We start from the raw sequence: 27340 nt of genomic DNA on the forward strand, positions 1-27340 counted from the left end.
TTGAAGCGAGGACTAGCAACTAAGGTTACCATATTCCCAAAAAAAAGGACTAGCAACTCGGTTCCAAATTAACACTCACCTCACTTCAGATTCAGTACCATTTTTATTGTAACTCTCTATTCTTTCTAAAAAATTTACTTGTCAGGAATGAGAATGTATTCATCATAAGCCATTTCGTATTGTCCTCTCTCCATGACCTTACAAGATGTCCATTTGAAGTCACTTTAGGGTGGCCCACGAAGTCGATTCTGCTAGGCCTTGTCTTTCAAATTTGATGTGACAAATAACTATTCATTTCTCATTAGAATGGCCCTCAATACTCCATACGATGTCCCATCTAGGGGTGCGGCTGGGGTCGGGTTCAACCTAAAAAAAAAGAAGTCTCGGGTTGAGTTTGGGTTCGGGTTGAGTTCGGGTCGGGTTTGGGCAACTCGACCCGAGTGAAATCCAACATTTTTTTATCAAATTTTTTTTTTTTTTAAAGCTTAAAAACTCGGGATGGATTGGGTTGGAAAAAAGGGTTCTTCAGGTTGGGTCAGGTTGACCCTCTTCGAGTTAGAAATAGGGTGAGGTCGGGTTTGCTCAACATGTTAGTTGAATTTTCCATTTTATTTCGAACAAGAAATAAATAAATAAATAACTGAGTATTCCTTTCTCCATAAGTACTCCACGGATTACAGCATAGGATATTCTAAACCGTCCATTTGATGGGCCACAACATAAATAGGTTGTGCACAAAAAATCATTTCCACAGGAAGATCCAAGCCCTCTGATCAGCAGAACTGCATATTATTGAAACTTCTATAGATCGGAGGCTAGGATCATCCAATGCAAATGATATTTTGGGCACAACCTAATTACATTGTGGCTCATCAAATGGACGGTTTGGATCATCCTACACTGTAAGTTGTACAATATTTTTTACGTTCTCTAAAAAATACTAGACTATAGGGGCTTACACTGTATAAATTCTCGAGCAGATAAATAACAAGTGGAGAAAACTTGCACTGGCATTGTAAAGTACAAGGAAAATAGAAAGCACGACGAACATGGTTAAATTTGTTCTGTTTTAGGTAATTTTTTGGAATAAGACAAAAAAAATTTGACCAATTCTCTTTTCTCACTTGTCATCCTAGCGCAGGGTACATACGAATCTCCCCTGCATTTATCCAATTTCATCAGATGTCCCCGAAAAGTGCAATCTTCTAACACTTATTTTCTAGTCAATAGAATTCAAGTTTCTTGGTGACAGCCAAGATCCTGATTTGGATAACTGGTAATGTATTAATGATTCATATGCTTAGTCTTGGTACACCGATTGTTTGAAGTGGGTTATCAACCATGGCTTTTCACATAATGTAGCATCTGCATTTTGCATTGACTTCAAACTATGTCTTATATAATTGACTTAATGGTGCTTGAGCTTATTATTGATCTATAATGTCATTGAACTTTATCAGATGCTTTAAGTTAATTCAGAGGCACGTGTACAAAACAGTAGTTCCTATGAATGAAATTCGGCAGAAGAATTTTAAAACACAAAATTGTATAGGTGGGAGTAAAAAACCAGCAAACATCCTGGGAAATCCATCCTTTTGAATTTTCTTTCCCATTTGTTACCAACGATCCCACGGATGTTTATCCCTCAACTCAACTCAACTCAACTCAACAAAGCCTTTGTCCTTGTTGAGATTGTTGGGGTTCCACGCAAGAGCAAATAGTCCCACATCGGTAAAGTGATGAGATGGGGCTGGATTATAAGGGAATGTGCACCCTCCCTGTAACGGCTAGCATTTAGGGGTGCGTTCTACCCGGTTAGATTCCCTTCAAATCGTATCAAAGCTGGTGCGTGGTAACTCACGGGAAGATCTCGGTAACCCCGGTGTGCCTCCAAGGACGGTGGAATTCCCTCGGAGAAGATCTCGTAGTTCTCATGTTGCCGCCGCGTGGAGGGTCGAGATGGTCCACGTTGCTTCCAGGGGGAGGGGGAGATTGTTGGGGTTCCACACAAAAGTAAATAGTAAATAGTCCCACATCAGTAAAGTGATGAGGATGGGGCTGTGTCAAAAGGGAATGGGCACCCTCCGTCTAACGGCTAGCTTTTAGGGGTGAGTTCTACCCGGTTAGATTCCCTTCAGTCCCAAACTAGTTGGGGTCGGCTAAATGAATCCTTTAGAAAAATCTCATGAAGTAGGTGAAAGGAATCTACCCGGCTCTAATCCTGGCTCTAGTTGAGTTCTTCTGCAAGGATGTTTATCGCTGAACCTAAGAAATGTTTTTCCAAAATTAATTTATGTTGGCTGCTCGTATACCGGTTATACTTTTAACTCATTCTGAATTCGCCAGTGGTGAATTCATTGATGTCAGGACTCATCTAAATCCTTCAATCATCAAATCAAGCATTTGAAATTTCTTTTGAAGGGATAGATTTCTCACTGCATTCTATGTTGCTTTGTACTTTTATATAACTACCATGATTGTACGTCATTATTCAAAAATCGAAACTTCAAAACAGGTCAGTCGGACTTCCCCATTGATAGACAACTTTACTTATCTCAATAGTATCCTCAGCATTCCATTGTCTAGTCCAAAAGAAGTTCATACTTCGCACTAAGTTATTTAATTACACCTTGTAGCATGGTGAGAGCTGAAACAACATCAGTTTGGCTTTTGGTGGTTAAGGCTAGGAATAGGAATAGAGCCTTTAATCTCAATCGATGTGGCACTTGGGTCATAAGTAGAACTAGTAAGATGAAGCTCAGACCGTCCACATTTTTAAATGGTAGTTCCCTCTAGTAACTTCGATTTTGATCTGCAAATAAACTACTTGATGCTCTTTTATCACTTACTGGTTGCTATGAGATTTACCCTTTATTGCTTGTCATCAATTAGAGCAAAATTTAGCTCCCTTAGATCTATCCTGAAATATTACTAATGGCCTGTTCTGGCAAGGGCTACATTAGGAGTGTAAGGTTCTGAATATCTCTAGTGAGAAACATTTTCCAGGGATTAAGAGTTAAAAATAAATAGCAAAGGTAGTGTTATCAACCTTCTATGCAATCTTCTATTCAATTAGCATGCAGATGCTTTCTTCTCCATTTTACAACAAGATCTATTCCTGAAGCCTCTATGAATTATGTGCTTGTTGTTAACTTACCAACTTCTCCAAAAGCTTAAGCTGTTGGAGAAAGGCGTTATTTATCTTTTATACTTTAACACTCCCCCGCACGTGTGGCCCACTTGGGAGACACGTGGCACATGTGGTCCCACTTCGGGCCGACCATTGCATGTGGATTTTTGCTATTCGGGAAGTTTGAACTCGAGACCTTTGGCTTTGATACCATCTTAACTTAGCAACTTCTCCAAAAGCTTAAGCTGTTGGAGAAAGGCGTTATTTATCTTTTATACTTTAACACTTGTTGCACTCCTGAAGTTGTTTATGGCATGGTGCATGTGATTCAAATCGTCGCCAAAAAATACAACATTTGCCTCCTTAAGCCATCCCTTGAGTGACCAAGGTAGCTTTCCAAATCTGTTAATGGAAGGATCACTTTCGCGGGACCCCTAAAGCCCTGTTTGTTTTGGATTTTGAGAACCGTTTGTGAGTCCAAAACTGATTATTGGACTCAAAATTACGTTTAAATTTGAGTCATATAATCAGTTTTGGACTCACAAACTGTTCTCAAAATCCAACCCAAATCAATAGAGGGGCCCATGTCTACCACTTCTGTCGTAGCATGGTTGGTATGATCCTGAAGCATATTTTTGCAGTATGAACCATAGTTCCCATAAGTTGCAGAACATTCTGTTCCAAAGCAGGTGCTTGGGTATTTGAATGCCATATATTGAATTGCATAAACTCAAGATTTTGTAGGCAACGGAAAGTGGCTATAGAAGGGAGGATGTTTAAAGAAGCATAGAGCAAGGTGGATTCCTCCTCCTCTCCTAGAACCTTAAAGCCCAAATTTGGTGGTTGTTCTCTTGGAAACCCCGAGCCAGTTGGCGTGGGAGGTGTTTTTAGATATTCCAATGGGTCTCTTGTGCTTGCCTACTCTAGTTGTAGTGGTTTTTAGATATTCCAATGATCACTTCCAATCTGATGTTTACACCAAGTATATTGTGGTTGATTTCCATTTGTGTGTAACAAGGTAGCACGTTAGGCTCTTGGTGTTCAGTTCCTGCAATTCTTGGATCAGATTGTTGATGTTCTCGCCAATATACAAGTCTTTAGCCAAACACAAAAAGATATTATTTCACATTATAAAAATATCTCTATTTTGTGTTCCAGTCTCCATTCTTCGGTACCCTTTTTAGATGTTGGCTCTTGGGTCCCATATTGCAATCGTAAGGGAGGGGGTGGGGATAAAATTTGAAACTGAAATATAATTAGCTAAAACAACACACAGCCGGAGTTCTTGGAAGCTGTTGGACACCTTCTCCAAAAGGAGGATTTGGACTGGATAAAGAAAAACAAACTTATCGAATTACATGACAAAACTATCTATAAGAAGGAAGGCCTCCGGGTATTATAATATTTGTGCTGGGCAATTTTTACATAGCATCCATGTCAATGCAACAAAAATTCCATCAGCATCTACATCTCATTCTATGGTATTATAATATTGAAACAATCTACGTTGCTTCCAATCTGATATTTCATTATCACACCAAGTATATTGAGGTTGAATTCTATTTGTGCATGACAAGGTAGCACGTAAGGATCTTGATCTTCGGTTCTGGCCAATTTCGTATGAGATTGTTGATGTTCTCACCAATACATGCACGAGTCTTCAACCAAACACAAAAAGATGTTATTTTTGCTTTTTCAAAATACCACTATTTTGTGTTTCAGGAGCGTTGTCTCTGTGGTAGAATTTGAGACACATATAATTTATCTAAAACAACACATTTCCTGGGTTCTTGCAAATCCTTTGACAATTTCTCCGAAAGGAGGATTTGAACTGGATAACGATAAACAACCTTACAGTATTACATACAAAACCACCTATAAGCAGGAGAGCCTCCTAGATGGGCAATTAGATACAAAACCACCTATAAGCGGAAAAGCTTCCTCACAGGGCAATTTTTACATGAAATATACAGCATCTGCTGTCACAGAGATATGACATGATAAAAGTAGAAGGGATATAAACAAGGGAAAGAAGTACCATCTATTACGCGGTTGGGTAAGAGGCTTTCATGGCAATACCACAGAGACCTTCCTTGGCACCAATGTCCCTTTGCATCTTTATGTATCCACTTTCACCCCACCCACTGCCCCATGAATTCTTCACCAGCCAGTACTTGGTCCCATCAGCACTTGTTCCATAACCAACAGCGGTAACACCATGGTCGAGATTGGTACTACAATCGCCCGTGAAGACCCCACTTGAGTAGAATTGGAAGGCATATCCACTAGCATCAATTGCAACAGAAATGGGTTGGTTTGCCACAGCCTTCAATAGAGCCTTCTCATTGTTGGCGGGCACATCTACATAACCATTGATCTCTGCCGCATGGGTAGCTGCCTTCTTGGTGTTGCAAGTCCCATCAACTCCCATATAAGGATAATTGACTTCCGTTGTAAGGCCTTGGTTGTGCTGAATGAATTTGAAGGCATCGTCCATGAGACCACCCTGACACCCTTGATCCACTCCTTTAGTATCACAATCAACTACCTCCTGTTCAGATAGAGAAATCAACTTACCCTTCTTGAGTTGGGTAATTCCTTCCATAGCTGCAACTGCTGAGAATGCCCAACAACATCCTATTTTCCACATTTCATTGTAAGTCAGCAATCAGTAGATGGCAAAATCATGTGCTCTCTTCTTATTTTCACAAGTAAGAACCTACTAGATGGAACCCATGACCCTTAAGTAAATAACAAAGTGTATTAAAAAAAACTTACCGCATTGGCCTTGGTCCTTGATGGGAGTTACAGCACCTTTCTTTCTCCAGTCCATGCTAGATGGCACCACACTGATGTTCTCATATGTGAACGTGGCCGTTGATTCCGATGCTCTTGTGAAGGATGGCCTAAATCCATTACGAGAGGCCATGAACTCCTCGTTACTTTGGTCTGCAAATTCGTTTACACTTAGCTTGTGGTGTTTGTCCCCAACGTTGTTGAAAGATTCTATGAATTCAACATTGCCCTTGAATATCTTGAAACGTTGCTCCTTCTCCACTGCGTCCTTGTACATGCGCCCATAAAGTGCCATCCATTGCTCATGCTTCTCAGGCATGGATGCCTCAGGGAGCGTGCGGGAGATGGCTTGAGAGGCCCAAACTCCTAGAAGAAACAAGGCCACCAAGTAGCATTGGGAAGATGAGGCCATGGAGTAAGGAAATTGTTGATGATATGATGATGAGATGGATTACGTTAAGGTGGCCTGACTTTATATAGAGCGCGAGATTAGATGGAGATGGGCTTTTACGTACTAATGTTTATCGTTAATTGTGGTGGGGAGAGGGACTTCCTACGTGCCGGGCAAGTCTTCTGATTATGATGGGGAGAGTGACAAGCTTTTTTATAGGTAATCAGCCACCCAATTTGGTTTCATGTTATTAATTCTACCGCATGGTCCACGTAGACTAACTTCTATAGTTTGTAATGTTCTACATGTTCCCACCATTATATTTCGTTACATAACAGCCCTTTAATGAGACTTTGTTCAAGTTAACGTATCTTTTAGCTAAGAAAAGCCCTTAATGAGAAGCGTGTGTGCTTAATTTCAAAGAGAAAACACATCTTACCTTGTATAAATAAGAAAACAAAGCTAGTTTAGGACTTATTTAGATACCTCTAAAATTTATTTACGTATAATCTTATATGAAAACATTTTTGAATTTATATATAATTATTTGCATATTATTGTTACAATATTTAGAAATAATTCAGATAATGACTTCCAAAGAGACCCCAATAATCTTATTTGCAAATAAGGACCACTTCTGATGGCATCAAAAGAGACCCTTGTTCTCATATACGACAAACTAACATGGTGGCATGCTTAAATTTCAAGAGTGGAATTGGATCGGTAGGACATTCTATATCTTGTGTTTGGTGTTTGGTGTTTGGATTCTTTTATAAAAATAACATTTTATTAAATAAGAAACCTATTACAAGTTTACTTCGAGGGGTATTGATTGTCCCATATGTATAGTAAGCCTCTAGAGGCTCCTCTTTTGGCTTTCACTTGATCAAGTTCATAAACGTAACACTCGTGTAAACTGTATGTGTAGCTAGAAAAAAATGGTGGGGCTCACATATTTGAGTGATCTAAGCCATTCATTTATTTGGCCCCAGTGTAAATTGGTCATGCCCCAAAAATTTCTCCATAGGATGCTTCTAACCCTCCGATTTGTAGAGTTTTAAATGGACAGAAGGGTATAGAAACCTACGGAGCGCTAATTAGGATCATCCTATGGAGAATATTTTTGGGGCACAACCTATCTACGTTGATGCCCAATAAATAAATGTCTTAGACCACTCATGTATGTGGGCCCATTTTATTGTTACCTCACCTTATGAAAACTATATGATTGAGTTATCTTGGACTATGGATATCCTAATCTTTAAGTCTATCGAAAAAGTACAATCAGTCAATCCAGAGTGGGACATGAAAGGTTTTGATTATTTTGTTTGGAAAGTAACAGCCTCTCATCGTAATTGTATTTCCTCTGTGCTTGAGAGACCTTGGTCTTTCGCGTATCGGGACACTTTCTACCCTTGAAATAATTTTGGATTGTAAGGTTGGGGCAGCATATCATGAGGTTTTTGGGTTTTTTTTTGGGCTCTCGGTTTGTGCTTCTTCATTATGTAATGAGGTGGGACTATTGGTCCCCAATTTCTGTATATCTCAAGCTCAAATTCTCACCAATATATTACTCTTCTGCCAAACACAAAACGATGTTATTTTTCCCATTATAAAAAAGTCTACCGATAATGGACCATCATGTTTTGATAATTGCACAAAGTCATCCAGCTTTTTCTTATTTAATCAGCTGTGAAAACTGAAAAGTTATTGAGATTCCCAAAAAGCTCTCATCTGGCAGTTAAATAAAAACATTGTAGTGCCAATATCAGTGGTATTGCCAATAAAAACACAGGGTGACTCTGCATTTGTCAAAACATGGTAGTGCCAATATCAGTGGCCTATAAAAATACCTTCATTTTGTGTTTCAGGTGCCACGACTCCGTTGCCTGGTAGCCTTTATAGACGTTGGCCGCTGGGACCCAAATTGCAATCGTAATGGGGATCAGAGTATATATAGGATAAAATTTGAGATAGAGATATAATTTAGCTGAAAACACATTGCCCAAGTTCTTGCAAGTTGTTGGGCATTTTCTCCAAAGGCAGATACGGTCTGGATAAAGATGCACAACCTTATAGAATATAATTACTTAAAAAAACTACTTAGAGAAAACCTTCAGACAGGGCAATTTTTACATGAAATATACAGCATCTACTGTCACAGGAGTGTGACATGATGACAGTAGAAGGGATTTAAACAAGGGATATTAAGATGTATCATTTATTATGCGGTTGGGTACGAGGCTTGCATGGCAATACCACAGAGACCTTCCTTAGCGTCAACGTCCCTCTGCATCATTATGTATCCAGCTTCACCCCACCCATTGCCCCATGAATTCTTCACCAGCCAGTACTTGGTCCCATCGGTGCTTGTTCCATAACCCACAGCGGTAACACCATGGTCGAGACTGGTACCACAATCGCCCGTGAAGACCCCACTTGAGTAGAATTGAAAGGCATATCCACTAGCATCGATTGCAACAGAAATGGGTTGGTTTGCCACGGCCTTCAATAGAGCCTTCTCGCTGTTGGCGGGCACATCTTTATAACCATTGATCTTTGCTGCATGGGTAGCGGCCTTCTTGGTGTTGCAAGTGCCATCAACTCCTTTATAAGGATAATTGGTTTCAGTTGTAAGGCCTTGGTTGTGTTGAATGAATTTGAAGGCATCGTCCATGAGACCACCCTCACACCCTTGATCCACACCTTTAGTATCACAGTCAACTACCTCCTGTTCTGAAAGAGAAATCAACTTACCTGTCTTGAGTTGGGCAATTCCTTCCATAGCTCCAACTGCTGAGAATGCCCAACAACTTCCTATTTTCCACATTTCATCATAAGCAAGCAACCAGTAGATAAGAAAATCATGTCATATTCACAAGTAAGAAACTACCAGATTGAAAACATGACCTTAACTAAAATAACAAAGTGTATAAAAAATCTTACCGCATTGGCCTTGGTCCTTGATGGGTGTTACAGCACCTTTCTTTCTCCAGTCCATGCTAGATGGCACCGCACTGACGTTCTCATATGTGAATGTGGCCGTTGTTTCCAATGCCCTTGTTAAGGATGGCATAAATCCATTACGAGAAGCTGTGAACTCTTTGTTACTTTGGTCTGCAAATTCGTTTACACTTAGCTTGTAGGGTTTGTCCCCGACCTTGTTGAAAGATTCTATGAATTCCACATTGTCCTTGAATATCTTGAAACGTTGCTCCTTCTCCACTGTGTTCTTGTATGAGCGCCCATAACGTGCCATCCATTGCTCATGCTTCTCGGACATGGATGCCTCAGGGAGCGTGCGGGAGATGGCTTGAGAAGCCCAAACTCCTAGAACAAAAAAAGCCACCAAGTAGCATTGGAAAGTTGAAGCCATGGAGTAAGGAGAGTGTAGATGATATGATGATGAGATAGATTATGTCAATGTGTTCTGAGTTTATATAGAGGGAGAGATTATATGGGAAAGGGTTCGTTACGTTTATTGTTATTGTGGTGGTGAGAAGGACTTCCTACGTGCCCGGGCAAGTGTTGTGATTTGGATGTGGAGAGTGACAAGCTTTATTTTTTTAGATAACCAGCCACCCAATTTGGTTTAATGTTGCTACTTATGTGGCATAATCCAATTTCATTTCAAGTTAGGGAGATTATAATTTCACCCCTCCCCCTAACGTGATTTGACGTGAACAGTGGGCAACTTTAACGCTTTTTGACATGTTAAAAAGGGCGCACATTCTGCCCCGCGGCGGGGGGGAGTGGTTTGAAAATATCGTCGCCCTAAAGTTAATGTACTTGTAAGCAAGGTTTAAAATTTCGGTTTCGGTACTGGTTTCGGACCCTAAAATTTCGACCGAAATCTGGTACAAAAATCGAAATTATTATTTTATTCAATATTAAATTTTGGTAATTTCAGTCGAAATTTCGGTTAAATGTTAAATTAATTTTTTTTAAAACAGATTTTATGGGTAAAATTTCAGGAAAACTGAAATTTCGGCCGAAATAAATGACCATTTCGGTTTTTAGTGGTTTCGGTGTCGGTCTCCACCAAAATCCGAAATTTCGAAATTTAAAACCATGCTTGTAAGTTATAACTAGAGGCTACTTACCATCCACGGTTAAAGTGAAAAACGTTTCATTTCTAATAGCGGAAAAAACCCTAGTTGAAAACCGTTTATTCTTAATTTCATATACAAAACATAACTTACCTTATATAAATAAGGAAACAAAGACAATTTAGGACTTCTTTAGACACCTCTAAAGTTTATTTACATATAACCTTATTGTATTGTATGCACACTTATGAAGTTAAATACAATTATTTGCAAATAATGATTCTCAACTCAACTCAACTAAGCCTTTGTCCCAAACTAGTTTGGGTCGGATTTGCAAATAATGATTATAATACTTTTTAGAAATGATGTAGCCAATGACTTCTAAAGAGACACTGATGTCACATTTGCAAATAAGATTAAATTAATGTAATTGGTGGCATCCAAAGAGGCCCTCATTCTCACATGGGACAAACTAAAATGGTAGCACGCCTAAATTTCAAGCGTGGATTTGGATAGGTAGGACATTTGATCTATGTATCAGCAAAATTCGTTTATGGGTGCTTTGAGGGCTAACATTTTCTGGGTTTATTTTTTGGGCGATGGTATTTTCAACCCCCCAAGCACGCATGCGCCCCCCTTATAACGGGAGTTGACGTCAAAAAAACATTAAAGTTGCCCACTGTTTAAGTCAAATCATGTTATAAGTGAGGCGCATGCGTACTGCAGGGGGTGAAAATATCATCTCCTTAATTTTTCTATAAATATCTCATTTAAAGGAAAATGATAAATGCGCCCCCTTTTCATCACTTGGGAGTTGGGACACCAGCAGCAGCAGTGTATCAATGACTGCGAGGGGCTGATGTTAGGGGTGCAACTTGGGCGGGCTCAACCCGAACCCGACGGGTTCAACTTGGGACAAAGTCAGGTTGGGTTGAGTTCTGGTCAGGTTCGAGTTGGGTTTTCTCAACCCTAGTTGAGTTCGGGTCGGGTTCGAGTTGAGGGCTTGGGCAACCCAACCCAAGTGAACCCGACATTTTTAATAATTTTTATATTTTTATAAGTTAAAAATCTCGGGTTGGGTCGGTCGTGTTGGCAAAAAGGGTTCCTCGGGTCGGGTTCGGGTTCGGGTTCTAGTTGACCAATAGAAGTTTCTAATTTAGCTGTCACGTGTAGCTAAAAAAATAACGCGAGTCTCACATATTGGAGTAATCTAAGCAATTCTTTTGTTGGACTGTTCAAAAACCAAGGCAGCAGGTTTTGTCTCTACCCGCACTTTACATTCTCGGGCATCACATAATTTCTCTATATCCTGATCCTCGTTAGTCTACGGTGAGGCGTGAAAGGTTTTGATCATTTTTGGTTGGGGATGAATAGCAGCGGGGACAATGAGGTTATTAGCAGGCCTATTCCATCTTGTGTTCACCCACCCCAACGATGGATTACGTATAGTCAATATAGAAACTTCACATATTGCTCTGCCTACCCCAAAAAAAAAACATATGTTGCGAGGAGTGCCGTAACACATTTCGTAACTCTGAGAAGGGTAATTTTATACTCATATGGCACTTGTCATCATTTCCACTTCATTTTCAAGATCTCGAAAGTCAATGCTTTTCCCTGACCACCACCATTGCATTCGTAATGCCTTCACGTTTTCTCATGATATAACTTGGGACATTGCCACCTTACCTACTGCCGCCCTTGTACACTGCACATGTTTGGCAACTGTGAATCTTTTTCCTTGAAAGGATTTGTTTTTCTAATGTTTGTTAACCCCTTTTTAGGTGGAGGTTATTTTAGGTAAGACTTTTCAAAGCTTTTTTGAAGCAACCACATTCAGCATATGAAACTACACCTGCTTCAGCCACAGAGCTTCACAACCCCATCGTCTCCATCTCCATTTTCAGCTTCCTAGATCCGCCTCCATCTCCACCTCCGCCCTCTATCTCCACCTCTCCACCATTATGAGTCCGCCCACATTCATTTATGAACCAAAAACCCACTTCACTTCCCATCTCTGCAACTCAATCTTCTTCACCGTAAAACCCTATTTTGCAGCTCCCCCATTTTCAAATCTTAAAATCTACTCTCATCAGCCTTCAATCATCAGAAATTCCTTCAATCCAGACTTCATAAACGCCTTCTCCATATCTCCATTTTCATCCCATCCCACCGTGTGGAGATCTAGGAGAGAGAGAGAGAAGGGAGTGCTAATACCTGGCCATCTCCAGACTAAAAACAAGAAGAAAAAAACAAAAAAAAAAAAAACTGGGTCCCCAGCGGGTCCACCCGGCCCGTACGGGTGGGGTCCGGGTCAGGTCATTTGTGACTCCTAAAATTCCGGGTGATTTGTGACTTGGCCCGTACGACCCGGACTCGTACAGGTTAGGTGAAACCCGGCCCGGCCTGGCCCACCCGTTTGCCAGGTCTATAAGAAACCTCCATAAGAGAACTACTACCTAAAGAGTCACTTTTGTGGTTGATGATAAAGAGGCATTTCTGAGAGGCACGTATGAAAAATCAAGATTTGATCATGTAGAAAATCACGGGACAACCTGTATGGACTTGGTCCCATCTTTGGACATCCCATGCGTGGGATAAAGGTTTAAGAAAATCAACGATTGATGAATGAAAGGCTTAGATTATCAGAGCAATGTCTTCTCGACGGCATTTGTTCTCAGGATTGGGGAGTGATCTTGTTTCTTTCATTGTAATATTTTTCTTTAAATTATATACCGGTAGGGATCCGCCTAACCCCAGCTTACCGATCATAAAAATAAATAAGCTTACATAATTTTATGATTACCTGAGTCCCCCTAGGTGGGCCGGATGAGACAATTAACTTTTGGGCTCTTCATGGGGGCATAAATGTGTAATGAGACTGCTGAGGTTTTGTAGACCACCATGAGGTGATTCAAGAAACTAATGTTATTCGATCAAGGTGGGACAGCTGACCCAATATTAGTTCCTCTCTGAGTACATCTATAATCTCATACGAATGGCTTCGAAGTTAAACAAAAATAATCTTATTTGCAGATGAGGACCAATATTCGTGCCATACCGTAAGGCCCTTAATCTCAATTGCATGATGGCATTATTCAGTTGTAATTGGGTGATCCAAACCATTCATTAGTTGGGCTCTGATGTAGATATGGTGTCCCAAAAAATCTACTCCATAGAATGATCCAAACTCCTCCATTCATTGTAGGGCTAGGATCATCCTATGGAGTAGATTTTGTGAGCACGCCTTATCTACAACAGGGCCCAACAAATGAATGGTCTTGATCACCCAAGAAATGATGGCCCCACTGTTTTTTTGGCATGGCCACCCACTATAGAAATGAAAAACACAGAGAAGGGCAATGAAAACATGAATTGATATACCTATTGATCAATGGTCCAGACACGCTGATCAAAGGAACATAAAAAGACTAATTAAAGGAACCCGAACAAAACGTCTTCAACTCGTGCGCTTATCATAAATAACAGTGGCCCCCACCTCCTCCCGTTTTAAATTTACTGATAATCGGAGGTTTCCTTTTCTCGTTGCCTCTTTTTCCCCGTCTCCTCCTCTCATTCCTTTTTTTTTTTTTTTCCTTTCATCGCTCCAAGCTCTGATATTTCTCACTTTCATATTTTCTTTTGTTTTCTTGGTTTTTCTTCTCAGGGAAGACATTGAAATCTTCACTATTACTGTGGGGTATCTGTAAGTGAAGGAACCGAAATTCTATTTTGTTTTTCCCCTTGATTTTACCCATCTCTTCCTTTTATAGTTTCCTATATTTCAATGTCTCTGAAGTGGATTTTTGTTGTATGAATTATCGATTTTCATCCTGCTTTTATATGAAGAACTTGTTGTGAGGTGAGGTTTTTGTTTTGGCTTGGTACTATTATGGACTTTTGCTTTTGTTTGTTAGGGGTAAACTAAGAACAACTTCAAGAAAGATAGAGTAACAATGATGTTTATAAATTTAATGTGGTCAGAGGACTTTAGAAATTTGGGGAAGCATCCCTCTGTTAATTTGTTTTTTAGGTGAAGTTTCAACATCTATATCTTGTTTTTGTGCAAAACAATTGTTGGTGCAGCAGTTTCTTCTCTCTGTGAAATGAATAGATAGGACAGAAAATTATTTTTCTTTTGTCTTCTACTGTTCTTTTTTGCTATCCCTGTGGAACCCTCTTTTGGAGAGAAACCGAACTGTATAAATTTTTATGTTTTGAGGTGATTTTGTAACATTCATAGTTATGAAGTTCGACCTAACCTCACACAAACTGTGACTAGGAGGAGCAACTTTAGGTTACTTCGGTTGGTTATTTCTATCTTAATTTTAGTGCGGATGCAACGAATTGTGGAATATGTATAAGTGAAATGACTTTATGGTGTAGCCGGAAGTGCGAAGAACGCATCAGGTTTGAACAACGTCGACACTGATCGGAATAACTTTCTAATCAACGAAGGATTATTCTACACAATCCACAAAGAACGAGATAAAAATTCTGTTTTCTCTAAAGAAAAAAGAAGAAAATTTTCTTGATTTCAAAGTTCAAACACAAAGTTGAAAAAAAAAACCGTGCAAACAACAATTACACTTGAGAATTTATAAAACCACCATTTCATATCCTAAATGAAACTCCTACATGAGCCATTGATCTAATCCAATGGTTGTGATTAAATCCCAAAAAACTCAACTTCCTAAATCTTCTAAGACTATTATTCTAGACATACCTAGACTCAAATACACAAGGTGGAAACAAGAGAAGTTTTCTCGTTCCTAAATTCCTGCTATATAGCTATGATGTAGCCGACACAACCTTTAAAAAAAAAAAATTTGATTTAGCCGACTTTGGATTTATTGCTGACAGATGTGTCTTGTCATGTCCAACACGAAACCTGTGTCCACACGTGTCGACACTCCTTTAATGTTTAGACACCCTTAAATGTACTACTGGAAGTGTGAGACTTAATATAGGCATGTTGACACATTTTTGTACTGTGTGACATTCTGTTTTATTATTGAATATTGTGTTATATCCCCTCTCCTAAACCTAAAACCCTAAACAAACTCTTATTCCAATATTATAGTCATTGTATCCTATTGGTTTTTTTTTTTTTGGTGTCCCTGTTTAGCCGTATCCCCATTTCTAAATCTTTCAGGCTTGTCAAGTCCCACACTCCGTGTCCATGTCGACACTCGTGTCTGTGTCCATAAATCATAGATATATAGTAGAGTTAAGTGAAGCTACACATACGTGTAGCGAACTTAGCTACACCGACGGCTGAAAATACAGTGGGCCACATTGTTTGGGTGATCCAAACCATTCATTTGATAGGCCCTCACATTGATAGGGTGTGCCCAAAAAATCAGCTCCATTGGATGATCCCAACCCTTCAAACTGTGAGGAAAAAATGGACAGATTTGTGAAGTTTTTTACACGTCCATTTTTCCCTCCACAAATCGTAGGGTTGGGATGATCCTATGGAGCTGATTTTTTGGGCACACCCTATCTATGTGAGGGCCCATCAAATGAATGGTTTGCATCACCCAAACAATGTGGCTAAGTTAGCTACACATATGTGTAGCTACACTTTTCTCTATATAGGAATCTGACACAATATAAACGTTTGGGTTTCTAGCTTTCCTTGCAGCCAAGGGATGTGGCCATGTCATTCCCCTCCACTAATAGTTTTAAAACTCCCTTGTGTCCGCATCAACTCCCCCGAGTCGACTCCCTTTTACCTTAGCCGCGTTCTGCATTGCACCACATCCGTGTTCTGCATTTTGCCCTACAAAGTCAATAAAAACTCCTCTGACTCTCCCAAATTGTGACCGCGTCAAGCCGTCAACCTCGTTCTTGGCCGCGTCCGCGCCAAGTCGACAATGATTTTTCTTGGCCGCGTTCCGTGCCTTATTCGCGTTGTTAAACACTAAGAACTCTTAAAATTAACATTGTTGGAGCTTCCAAGTGCAATCTAGGGCATCCTGCGGCAGGGGTATCATCCCTGATGAAAATGTTAACATTGTGTTGGCATTCTCACACTACAATGGACGGGGCAGTAACATGTCGGCAGAATGCCGCGCTCTCCTTGATGGGTTTTGCAAAAGTCTGAATCTTGGGAAAGTGGATGTAGAATCTGATAGCAAAGTGCATATAGAATTTACTGAAGAAAAAGGTGAAGTCCCTTGGAGTTTTGGACTCTTAAGTGCCTTTGGCATGAAATTTTGAAGCTCTGTGAGATCTATCCCCTTATCATTCATTAATATAGAGAGGGGAACACAGCACCTGATCTTGCTAATGCAGCCTGCAAAGACCAATCCAACAAGATATATTACCGATGTATTGTACTGATATGTGGGATTTTGTCTCTACTATAGACCAAAAACCAAATATCTGGTAAGCTGCAAGTGGGGATTTTGGGTTCATAGACAGGTACATGGAAAGGCTGGTTACTAATGGATATAATCAGAGAAAGGAACTTGTCCATGATGTGACATTTAGTCCAGTAGTGAAGAGCACGGGAGTGAGTCCAGTCCTTGCTCTAGCCAATACTTTTGGCTGGACCCCTAGATTGATGTAAAGAACACTTTTCTTCATGGGTCATTGAGAGACGAGGTATGTATGGATCAGGCACAAGGTTTTGAGACTGTGGACTGAAATCAATTTGATTGTAAAATCTCGAAGCAATCAATAGGTTAAAACAGGCACCCTGACATGGTTCAATAAGCTTCACCAGGCACTACAGTGGATGCAGGAGGAGTAAGTCTGATAACTCACTCTTTTTTAAACACTCATTTTGGCATGGTTTTGGTGTTAGTATATATGGATGATATTCTCCTAACAGGGAGTGATAGGGATAACATCCAGAGCCTCAAACTGGCTTGAAAGGTACCTATGATACGAAGGGCCTAGGCATGAAATAATAGTTTCTCAAAAAAGATCTGATGAAAGTGTGCGCTTGTCCCAAAGGAAGTATGTAGTGAAGTTTTCAAAGTGTTTAAGATGATAAATTTCAAAACAGTTAGTACACCTAAGGTATACAATAAGAAAACTAGTGGAAAAGACTGAAGCTTCATTATCCTTGTTCTTATAGGAGTATGGTAAAAGTTCTTTAGCACCTAAATCTTATTAGACTTAACCTTAGAAGCAGGAATCTTCCTCATGGGTGCCGCTCCCGCGCTAGAACCCCAATTCGGCGCTCCTTAGGAAGGAAACCACTGACATGGCACTCATAAACTGCTCCTATTACTCCATTAGGCCCACCATCGCCAACTTCTTGCATCAAACTTGCCCAACTCTCCGAAGTACAGCTCTCCGAAGCACTTCATTGGAGCAAACACAAAGCATTTTCAGAAGGCATGAGGAAACAAGGAAAGAGGGCATGAAAATGAAGATAGTTAGAAATTGCTACTTTTTGATGTAACGAAATTTTGAAAGTTATATATGAAGATGGTTAGAAATTTTTTGATATACTTGAATTTCGAAAAACATATAAGAAAATATTGCATAAACGCTCCCATAACTCTCTCCCAACCCCCCCACGCCCCCCCCCCCCCCCACTTGCCCCCACTTCGACCCAACATAACTTATGTGGTGAATCAGTTTTGACAGTACCTTCGCGATCCTCGGGAGGAACACCTTCATGCTGCCAAGAGGATTCTAAGGTACATTAGAGGCACCTTAGATCACAGCCTATTCTATAGGGCACAACATGAGAAGGCAGTCAATAGTGTGTGGTTATTCAATTGCGGATTGGGCAGGCGATCCAAACACATGGAGGTCAGTGCCATGATATTGTAGTACTCAGTGACTGTTGTATTACTCAATGACTGCTTAATATCATAGAACAGCAAAAAATAAAGGATTGCAGCCAGATTGAGTGTAGCGGCAAAGTATATGTCCATTGCTTCTACTGCAGCAAAGCTTACACGATTGGGACATATCCTACATGAGTTAGATATGAGATCAAAGATACATGTTCTTTATTGCAATAATCAGAGTGCCTTCAAACTATACGGAAATCCAATCTTTATGCGCGAACAAAGCATTTTTGAGAAGGTGATGGTGAAATTTATTCTAGATATGTATGTATCCACTCAAGAAAAAATGGCAATTTTTTTATATTAAGGGTATTTTAGTCATTTTACCCAATGATGGATAAAAACTAACGTAAACAGTATTTTTGAATTTTAATAAATTTATGAACAAAGTTTAGATAGACCCCATCTCATAGTTTTAAAACTCCTCCGCATCATTGTGGACTCCCCCGAGTCGATTCCATTTTCCCTTGGCTGCATTCCGCATTTTGCCCTACAGACTCAATCAAAACTCCTTTGACTCTCCTGAGTTATGACTGTGTCAATCGAGTACTCAGCCGTGTCAACCACGTTCTTGGCTCCGTCTTCGCCGAGTCGACCGAGGATTTTTCTAGGCAGCATTTTTACCCTCATTCGCGTTTTTAAACACTGCTCCATTTTCTTCTCTTCTCTTTTGTACTTTAATGGATGACCAACTTTAAGAGATTTTTTACACTAAATGACTATTGTGTGCTGATTCTTTTTTCATGTATTTTTTCTCTTCTTTTCCTCATTGTATGATTTTTTACAGTTGTTGATTGTTAAGCACTTTTAATTTTTAACCATCATTCTTTTGAGTTTTCTCATCAGTGCCTACAAGTGCTTTTGAGGAATGGAGGTGTATTTCTTAGTGTTGGATTAAGCCTTCTATTTCTGTTTCTATGCTACATCACTTGAACAGTCTTGCAGATCCATATCCTACGAATTTTAATGGGACTGTGATCTGTTGCAATGAACAGATGAGGAGTATTATCTTGGAATAAGAATTAAAGACTACGCCCTTTCTGTCTGCCCAAGAAATTGGAGGAAGAACGCGACAAACTGTTTCGGGGAGGAGTATATATGTTCAACATGGATTTGAAATCTAAAGGTATAACCTGGGTTGGCAACATGTACCAGAAGTTGGAAACTATGTGCCGCGAGGTTTGCCAGGATGTAGAAAGTATCATGAATCAGGCATGCATCTTTTCATCTTAATGCCCTTACAAGCTATCATGAAAACTAGTTCTCCTTTTGCCCATCTCTCAGATGTAACTATTGTATTTTTATGGGACTGATATTCGTGCGACCATGGTTGTGCAGATATCAGTAGCCTATTTTTATCACATTCAATTATGACTGTGTTCTTATATTATTATGTTCTCATCTTAAGCCGGTGGTTTTCTTCTATTATATGTAAGATTTTCTCTATGATAAATGAAAATGCTCTTTCTTTTTGTGGGCAGGAGCCATCTATATATGTCGAAAGCCAGGTGCAAACTGTTGGTGTAAATGTTCAGAAGTTTTGCAATGAAGTCATGCAGGACTTGCTTTCCCCATCTGCTTTGTCTGTTAAAGGACCAATTACTGACTCATCGTTAATGTGTGATGTGGATGTTGGGATCTGTAAAAAATCAAAGATAGATACTGAAGAATGTCCTGTAAGTGAGAAGCCGTTATCTTCTACTGAATTGGGGGCATTTATTTCTGTGGGGAAAGATTTGAAACCGAGATCATTAGCTGATGAATCCCATGATGTAAATCATGGGGAATCATGTGATACACTGATCAATAAATCAGTTTCAAATTTAGTTGAAGTTTCAGCACATACTTTCCCAGAAAACATGGTGAGTTCATCCAATTATCAAACATGTTCGTTCCTATTTTCATCACATTCAATTATTACTGTGTTCTTATATTAGTATGTTCCTATGTTACATTGGTACGGATACGAGTGTCGGAATCCGACACGAGTATCCAGTGTTGGATTCGGCAAACCTCAAAAAGAAAGATTCGTGGATTCGCCAGAATATTTTAATTACAATAAATAATAAATTAAAATTTTTAGTAGGTTGAGTGGATACAATGTTTTTTTTTTCTTTTTTGGTTGAAATTTCATTCAAGAAAAAGGACCAAGGTGGTCAAATACTGAGTGAAAAAGAGTGGGAAGCAAGAGCAAACAGATTCAACCACTAAAAGAAAAGTGGACCTCAAGGACCAACGTAGGTCAATGAGGTAAGAAATCAAATTGCTCAAGGGCTTCCTTGTGCACCCCTTCCCTAGCAAGCCTATCCGCTGCTCCATTGGCCGTTCTTCTTATGTGGCTAAAAGAAATGAATGAATTACTTGAGATATCCTTGATCTTCTCAAAAAACTCGGCGAATCTCCAAGGGTAAACATGGGATCCTCTTAACCAGCAAATAACATTAAGGGAATCCCCTTCAATCAGTACTTTGTCCATATTTTCACGCTCTAAGAGCTTGATTCCAGTGTTGCATGGATTCGGATTCGCGTGTCGGGATCCGACACGGATTCGAGGTGTCGGATTCGGCAAACCACCCAAACTAGGATTCGGGTTTAGTAATTTTTAAATAAAATAAAATTTTCAAAATTTAAAAAAAAAAAATATATATATATATATATATATATATATATATATATATATGAGAAAACGGTTCCTACACATATGTGTAGAGAGTTCTCTACACACTAGCTTAAAATACAGTGGGGGCCCACATTGTTTGGGTGATCCAAGCCATCCATTTTAAAGGCCCTCACATAGATAGGGTGTCTACAAAAAATCAGATCCATAGGATCATCCCAACCTTACGATTTGTGGAGGTAAAATAGATGTCTTTAAACCTTCACAAATTAGTCTAATTTTTGCCTCCACAGTTCGAATGGTTAGGATGATCCTCTGGATCTGATTTTTTGTGGACACCCTATCTATGTGAGGGCCTTAAAAATGAATGGTTTGGATCACCCAAATAATGTGGCCCCCACTGTATTTTAAGCTAGTGTGTAGATAACTTATCTACACATGTGTGTAGGAACCGTTTTCTCATATATATATATATATATATATATATATATATTCATGAAAATTTTGAGGGTAGAGGGTTGAGGCAAGTTTTGTATTAAGAGAGTTGAAGGAGGAAGGGGTCGATTTTCGAGGGCCGAGGCGCTAGGGTTTTTATTAAAAGTGTATTGGTTGTGCTTTCAAATAAAAAAAAGTTAAGAAAATACATTTAAAGGGAAAATATACAGGATTTGCATTTCAAAAGAGACAACGATGAATCTGATTCGCTCGAAGAAAACAGGATTCGTGCAGGACACGGCTACGACAAGAATCTGGGTGTGTCCCACGTGAATCCATGTCCGATTTGGATGAGGAGATGTGTCAATACGGATTCGGCATAGGGGGGCAAAGAATCCATGTAACATAGCTTGATTCCTTTGTAGGCTGCGCACTCCTCCTCTTCATTTGAATCTTCCACCCAATTGGGCCTGCGAAAGTGTACTTCACATCACCCTCATCATCTCTTAGCACTCCCCCTGTACCTGCTGGTCTGAGATTGCCAAGGCTAAGATCCATCGAAATTAAACTTCATAAATCCCGGAGGTGGTGGCTTCCCATCCTGCACTACCGAAGATCATGGTTTTAAATTTCGGCCAGGACCGAAATTTAAAACTGAATCCAAAATTTAAAATCTCGGCTGAAATTATAAGATTTTCACCGAATGGAAATTTCGTTTCAACTGAGGCCAAAACCAAAATTTCAAGCTTTGCCGAAGATCTCATCTCCGAGCTTTCACACACCTCTCTCCATCCATGCCACAAATCTAAAGCAAAAACAAATTTAAAGCTTGGGAGGGTTTTTACCTATAACCTTGTTGAATAGGAAAGAGGGATTTTTAGCATATCCATTGAAGACTCTAGCATTTCTTTCCTTCCATAACACCCAAACGACTGCCAAGAAGGATGTCTTCCATTGTATATTTCCTTTTTTCCTCCAAGGATGTCCTCCATAGAAATATAAAAAAACTTGCTATTAGGATGGATAAAAGTTAAAATATGTAGTAATTGTAAGGTTGTGGTAGCAGCATTCAGGAAAAAACAATTAAAAGAGACCTAGAAGTGTCTATGTGAATCCTAAAGTATTGGAATCCGAGACATGTCCGACACAGATTCTTCGCCCATTCAGAAGAATCCATGTAACATAGTCTTTTCGTCATAAGCCGGTGGTTTAATTCTCTCTTCTGTAGGATTTTCTCTATGATAAATGAAAATTATTTTACATTTTGTGGGCAGGAGCCATCTAAATATGTCGAAAGCCAGGAGCAAATTGTTGGTGTAAATATTCAAAAGTTTTGCAATGAAGTCATGCAGAACTTGCTTTCCCCATCTGCTTTGTCTCTTACAGGACCCATTTCTGAATTTTCTTTAATGTATGATGTGGAGGCTGGGCTGTGTAAAAGATCAAAGATAGATACTGAAGAACATCCCGTAAGTGAGAAGCTTTTATCTTCTACTGAATTGGAGGAAATTATTTCTGCGGGGAAAGATTTGAAAGCCAAATCGTTAGCTGATGAATCCCATGATGTAAATCATGGAGAATTTAGTGATACGCTGATCGATAAATCAATCCCGATCTCAGTTGAAGTTTCAGGGCTTACTTTCCCAGAAATAGTGGGCGAAAATCATGATAAAGTTTCAGATGTAGCTGCAAATGTTACTGATCTTCCAAGTGTTTTCACATCTGAATCAGTTGTTCCAGTTATATCCCATGAAAAAAAAGGTATTGGAGGGTAGATTGATTCTATCTAGCAGTGTTTTATCAACCGATACAATTGGTATTGATTCCAAAGTCCTTATTTTACTAGTTTTGCTTGTTTTCATGTTCTAGAATTAGTGAATTACTGCTTAATTGTTGTTAAGATTGCCTTAAACTGCTGATAATTGCAGGCATCTGCACACCATGCGAGACGATGCCTCTGGTTAGAACTACTGAAATTGGGCATGACCAGCTCAAGAAGACTATTGTATTAGAGGATTCTCTGCCCATACCTGAAACTGGTATGTATGTTGCAGCAACACATAACTTCCCACTTCTCCCTTTTCATTATTTTTTTATATTTGTTTAGTCATTTTTTGCTGTATCCAGTTGCATATGCCTTCTTGATGCAGTATTATATTTATCATGATTGCATGCTTCGAGTGGTAACCTTAGAGTGTGTCACAGATCGACATTTTAATATTGATGAACCCCTTGTGATTGTTTCTCACAATTTATTGAGAGCTTGATATTTTCTCAAATTAATGTTCCTTGCATTCATTTCTTTTGCCTTATTGTCAAGGAATATTTTATCTTCTCCATCTTTCTCTTTTGTGGGTGGGGGGGTTGGGGGGTTGGGGGTGGACCATCTAATTGGATTGTGTGTTCAGTTTGTGTGTGAACTTGTAGTCTTGAAGTTCTCTCAGATTGCAAATTTACACTTAATTGCATCCCACATTCCAGTTAGATTGCAAAGCTAAACTTGCACTAGAGCTAATTCAGAGCATGTAGAATAATCATCATTCCTTACCCACATCATAGAAATCTTTATTACTCTCATATCTGACCTTATTACCACTTTCCCAATTCTGTTTCTGTCTTCTCTCATTTATGTATTGACGATATCTTTCTTCATGAATCCTTAACCTGCACTAGATCATAGTCACAAATATTTGTCTTGGGATTTTCTCGGGAACTTGTATCTCGAGATATTTTAATTTTTTTTGTTATTTTCGGGCTTATATCAGGAAAAAACTACTAAAATAAAATATTTATAATACATAAAAATATAAAATTTAAGAGCAAAACTAGTTCAACAGATAATATCATGAATTTATCACTTCATTCTCGTGATATTTTCGCAACAAAAAATAAAATATGTAGTTATCTTGATAATTCCTTGTAATCTAGGGAAATTTGTAGGATTTTGTCGTTTTATTAAACAATTGCAAAATATCATGCGATATTTTCGAAAATTTCAGAGATATCTGTGAATACACCACTAGATTAGAATGTTGCAGTACTGTGTGGATCCTAAATTCTACTTCCAATCTAATTTTAAATATGTAAATGAAACATGTCAAACCCTAAGTTTCAAAAATGACTGAATTTGCACCTCCGTATCTTTCTGCCATGTCATAATCTCTTGATTGTAATCTGAAAATCCCATCCTCGTGGTCCATAATTCACTGCATTTATGATTTTGTTGATATTCTTCCGGCTCCAAACCATTCTTTAACCTTTGGTAATTTTAAATATAGTTACCAGAATCCTTCATGTCGTCATTTTTTCTGTCAGGCAACTGAACATATTCTGAATTAGTTGCTGTTTCTGTCTTTCTTTTCATCCCAAACCCTTTTAAAAGAATGTTTAGAGAGGAAATGCTTACTAGGTAATGATTCAGATCATGGCCAGCTGTATTATTTAAGATTTTGTGAGGCCAGCGGAACAATATGAAAGCCAGGATAAACCAGAGCTATTCTGACTTAAGAGTTCAACTCTACGCAGCTATTCTATCATGTTTTGCATGGACATATAAGTCCTTGATCTCTGTGTTACTGGATTATTAGAGTGAAATTTTGTGCACTACATCATCACATCCTATCATTTGTAATTAAAGAGACTTGCTTTTGGAATGGCCATATTGCTTTGAATTATACTGCGAAAATTTGACTGCTGAAGGTACTGTTCTTGATCTTTTATTGGATTCGAAAAGATAAATAGATCAAATGCTTGAGAGTTTTACACACCAAGTATGCTAGATAGAACACAACTTACGTTATTTTCAAAATCATAACTATATTTATGCGTTGCACAATTGCTAAAAAAAGGGCAGTGATAAATCGGCCCCCATATAGGGCAGCGCTGAGAGAGAGAGAGAGGGAGAGAGAGAGATGGGGGTCGATTTAAGATATCAGGGGGTCTATTTATCACTGCCCTAAAAATATCCTACTCTAGCAGTACCTAAATAAGGATAGGGGTTCAGTCAAGTAAGATATCTGCACATCCCGTCTTGTCCCCATTGGTTGTGTTATGGCCTCTGTTTCATAATTAAATTAGTTATTTTTCAAAAAACAGAAAAAACAGCGATATCTGCACATCCACTAGCTGTGATTTAAGATTCCGTGGCATGATGTCCGATTAAGCTATGGTATGAGCCTTGAGGCTATTGAAATTAAATATTTGCTTTGCGGAAACCAAAATTGTGCCTTGTATGTGATGTCCCGCCTTAAGAATTTGTTTATAAAAAGGTTATTGAAATTAGAAAATGCAGCTTATACCTCAGGTTAGATTTCCTTCTGTTCTTTTTAACGTTATAAGCATATGATTCACGCTCCTTCCATCTTTATTGATACGACTTGCATCGTTTTGTGATGAACAAATGAAAATAGGACAAACGACTAGTTGTTTCTTAATCTAAAAATGTATTTTACATGTCGCTTCAGTTAAGATTCCGCATAGCCCATTCTTGAATTAATTGTGTATTTCTATCATTTCCCAGCATCATGTCTTTTCTGTTTATTGCTCATTTAGGAAAAGAAAGGGAAAACCATCGGATTAGTGTACGCCTTTGCAGCTAGACCGAGCTGTAGGGTTGTGGTTCTTAATGATGTTAACGGCTTCTTAGTTTTTGGGACTTATTGAGTATTTGTGGATGCAGTTGGTAAAGGAAGATCAGATGATTGTGATTTGTCGGAAGCATCTGAGGATGATAATACAAGTGGGCCCGGGAATGAAATCATAGAAAAATTTGAGGATGTTAAACTTGAAGAAAGCTTCGTAGACATTGAAAAGAATGAACTTTGCTTCATCTCTTATCGAGCAAGCAAGAATAGGTCATACAAGGTAAGCTCAAATGCACGTACCCACTAACCGCCAAATATGCACCTGTACAGAGGATTTTAACTTAAGATTGTTTTCTGTATTAGAAAAAAATCCGGGATGCTTTTGCTTCGAAACTGCGGCCAGCAAAGAAACATGACGATGAGCAAATTGCAATTTGGTTCGGTGATATCGATATGGAAACCAAACGGAGAGGGGGGGTGTCCACATCTTCCAGTATTATTGAACACTTGGAATCAACCACATTGTCAAATCATGATTCCTATGAATCAGATTGGGAGTTGCTATAATCTATAAATACACGGAAAAGTGCTCTGTAAATAAGAGGCAACCCATCTAGTTCTGCAACCGCCATATGTATAAAAGGTGATGCCACGGTCATTTCTCTATCTTAGACATCAATGAGTAATAGGCAGAAATGCTATTTAACATTAAGTTAAAGAAGGAAGATAATCCATCAGTTCTGGTGGAGTTGTCTTCAGATCGTTGCACTAACATTGCTTTTGTTTTGAGGACATTCAATTTGAACTTTCTTTTCATTTTGCTTTATTGTTCTTGACCCGAATTTTGTTTTGATTCTTGCTGTTTTGTTGTTCCTTCTTTTACTATAATCTTTCTATCGATTGCCCCCAGTGTTTAATATGGTGGAAACTTAGGATCCTTGGTGGATTTGCCCGGGCCAAACTGTGTTTTTGCATTGCTGTTTTGTTCTTATCATCGACAGATTCAATTATTATTGTACCACACTGTTCTTGCAGCTGCCGTCACAATGCAACCGACATAGGCGGCGGAATTAATGTATCTGCTGTTCACCAATTTTTGTTTAGGTAATATTTTGTTCAAGAGAAAAGTTTGATAGTCACTGTCCAATAATAATAACAACAACAACAATAATAATAAAGATAAGATTGCCATCTGCTAAATACAAGTTTGGTTTTATGGGTGAATCCAGTCAGTCTTGTTTGGTTTTCAGGCCTAAAGGTGGCTCTTGGGGTCTTGTTTGGTTTGGTTTTCAGGCCTAAAGGTGGCTCTTGGAGTCTTGTTTGGTTTTCAGGCCTAAAGGTGGCTCTTGGGGTCTTGTTTGGTTTTCAGGCCTAAAGGTGGCTCTTGGAGTCTTGTTTGGTTTTCAGGCCTAAAGGTGGCTCTTGGAGTCTAGTCTTGGGCATATGGTCACGGGAGATTGTTTTGTTTTGTTTTGTTTTGAAATTTTAACTATTGTATAGAGGCTTTTTTATCATTTTGATG

General features: G+C 39.0%; 3 protein-coding genes and 1 non-coding gene across 4 annotated transcripts; 1 reads left to right on the forward strand and 3 right to left on the reverse strand.

The window, feature by feature from the left end:
* Window positions 1-1095: 1095 nt before the first annotated feature.
* On the reverse strand, window positions 1096-1199 carry LOC143862749 (U6 spliceosomal RNA). The gene has a single exon (XR_013240465.1). It is a non-coding gene; the product is annotated as a U6 spliceosomal RNA (small nuclear RNA).
* Window positions 1200-5041: 3842 nt separating this feature from the next.
* LOC143862021 (senescence-specific cysteine protease SAG39-like) lies at window positions 5042-6350 on the reverse strand. The gene is made up of 2 exons (XM_077373012.1): window positions 5909-6350; window positions 5042-5767 (listed from the first exon to the last, which is right to left on the reverse strand). The coding sequence occupies exons 1-2, from the start codon at window positions 6336-6338 to the stop codon at window positions 5175-5177; spliced, it is 1023 nt and encodes a 340-aa protein (XP_077229127.1). The 5' UTR covers window positions 6339-6350; the 3' UTR covers window positions 5042-5174.
* A 2191-nt stretch (window positions 6351-8541) lies between these two features.
* On the reverse strand, window positions 8542-9708 carry LOC143862014 (senescence-specific cysteine protease SAG39-like). Its single transcript, XM_077373007.1, has 2 exons — window positions 9264-9708; window positions 8542-9134 (listed from the first exon to the last, which is right to left on the reverse strand). Exons 1-2 carry the CDS (start codon window positions 9691-9693, stop codon window positions 8542-8544), a joined length of 1023 nt encoding a protein of 340 aa, XP_077229122.1. The 5' UTR covers window positions 9694-9708.
* Window positions 9709-13922: 4214 nt separating this feature from the next.
* Window positions 13923-26644, forward strand: LOC143860668 (uncharacterized). Its single transcript, XM_077371435.1, has 7 exons — window positions 13923-14072; window positions 19179-19395; window positions 19665-20045; window positions 22510-22996; window positions 23164-23274; window positions 25914-26098; window positions 26182-26644. The coding sequence occupies exons 2-7, from the start codon at window positions 19282-19284 to the stop codon at window positions 26383-26385; spliced, it is 1482 nt and encodes a 493-aa protein (XP_077227550.1). The 5' UTR covers window positions 13923-14072; window positions 19179-19281; the 3' UTR covers window positions 26386-26644.
* Window positions 26645-27340: the final 696 nt, after the last annotated feature.

The sequence above is a fragment of the Tasmannia lanceolata genome, unplaced genomic scaffold (assembly GCF_043159265.1).
Source record: "Tasmannia lanceolata isolate RefF3 unplaced genomic scaffold, GAP_Taslan_0.1 ptg000037l, whole genome shotgun sequence".
NCBI lineage: Eukaryota > Viridiplantae > Streptophyta > Magnoliopsida > Canellales > Winteraceae > Tasmannia > Tasmannia lanceolata.

What these genes read in the sequence shown, in the direction of transcription:
- LOC143862021 (XM_077373012.1), bottom strand. Translation starts at nt 6,338, where the DNA reads ATGGCCTCATCTTCCCAATGCTACTTGGTGGCCTTGTTTCTTCTAGGA. An exon ending in CAAGGACCAAGGCCAATGCG is followed by an intron (nt 5,768 to 5,908) that starts GTAAGTTTTTTT and finishes TGTGGAAAATAG; the next exon opens with GATGTTGTTGGGCATTCTCA.
- LOC143860668 (XM_077371435.1), top strand. Translation starts at nt 19,282, where the DNA reads ATGTTCAACATGGATTTGAAATCTAAAGGTATAACCTGGGTTGGCAAC. An exon ending in TATATCCCATGAAAAAAAAG is followed by an intron (nt 22,997 to 23,163) that starts GTATTGGAGGGT and finishes TGATAATTGCAG; the next exon opens with GCATCTGCACACCATGCGAG. An exon ending in TCTGCCCATACCTGAAACTG is followed by an intron (nt 23,275 to 25,913) that starts GTATGTATGTTG and finishes TTGTGGATGCAG; the next exon opens with TTGGTAAAGGAAGATCAGAT.
- LOC143862014 (XM_077373007.1), bottom strand. Translation starts at nt 9,693, where the DNA reads ATGGCTTCAACTTTCCAATGCTACTTGGTGGCTTTTTTTGTTCTAGGA. An exon ending in CAAGGACCAAGGCCAATGCG is followed by an intron (nt 9,135 to 9,263) that starts GTAAGATTTTTT and finishes TGTGGAAAATAG; the next exon opens with GAAGTTGTTGGGCATTCTCA.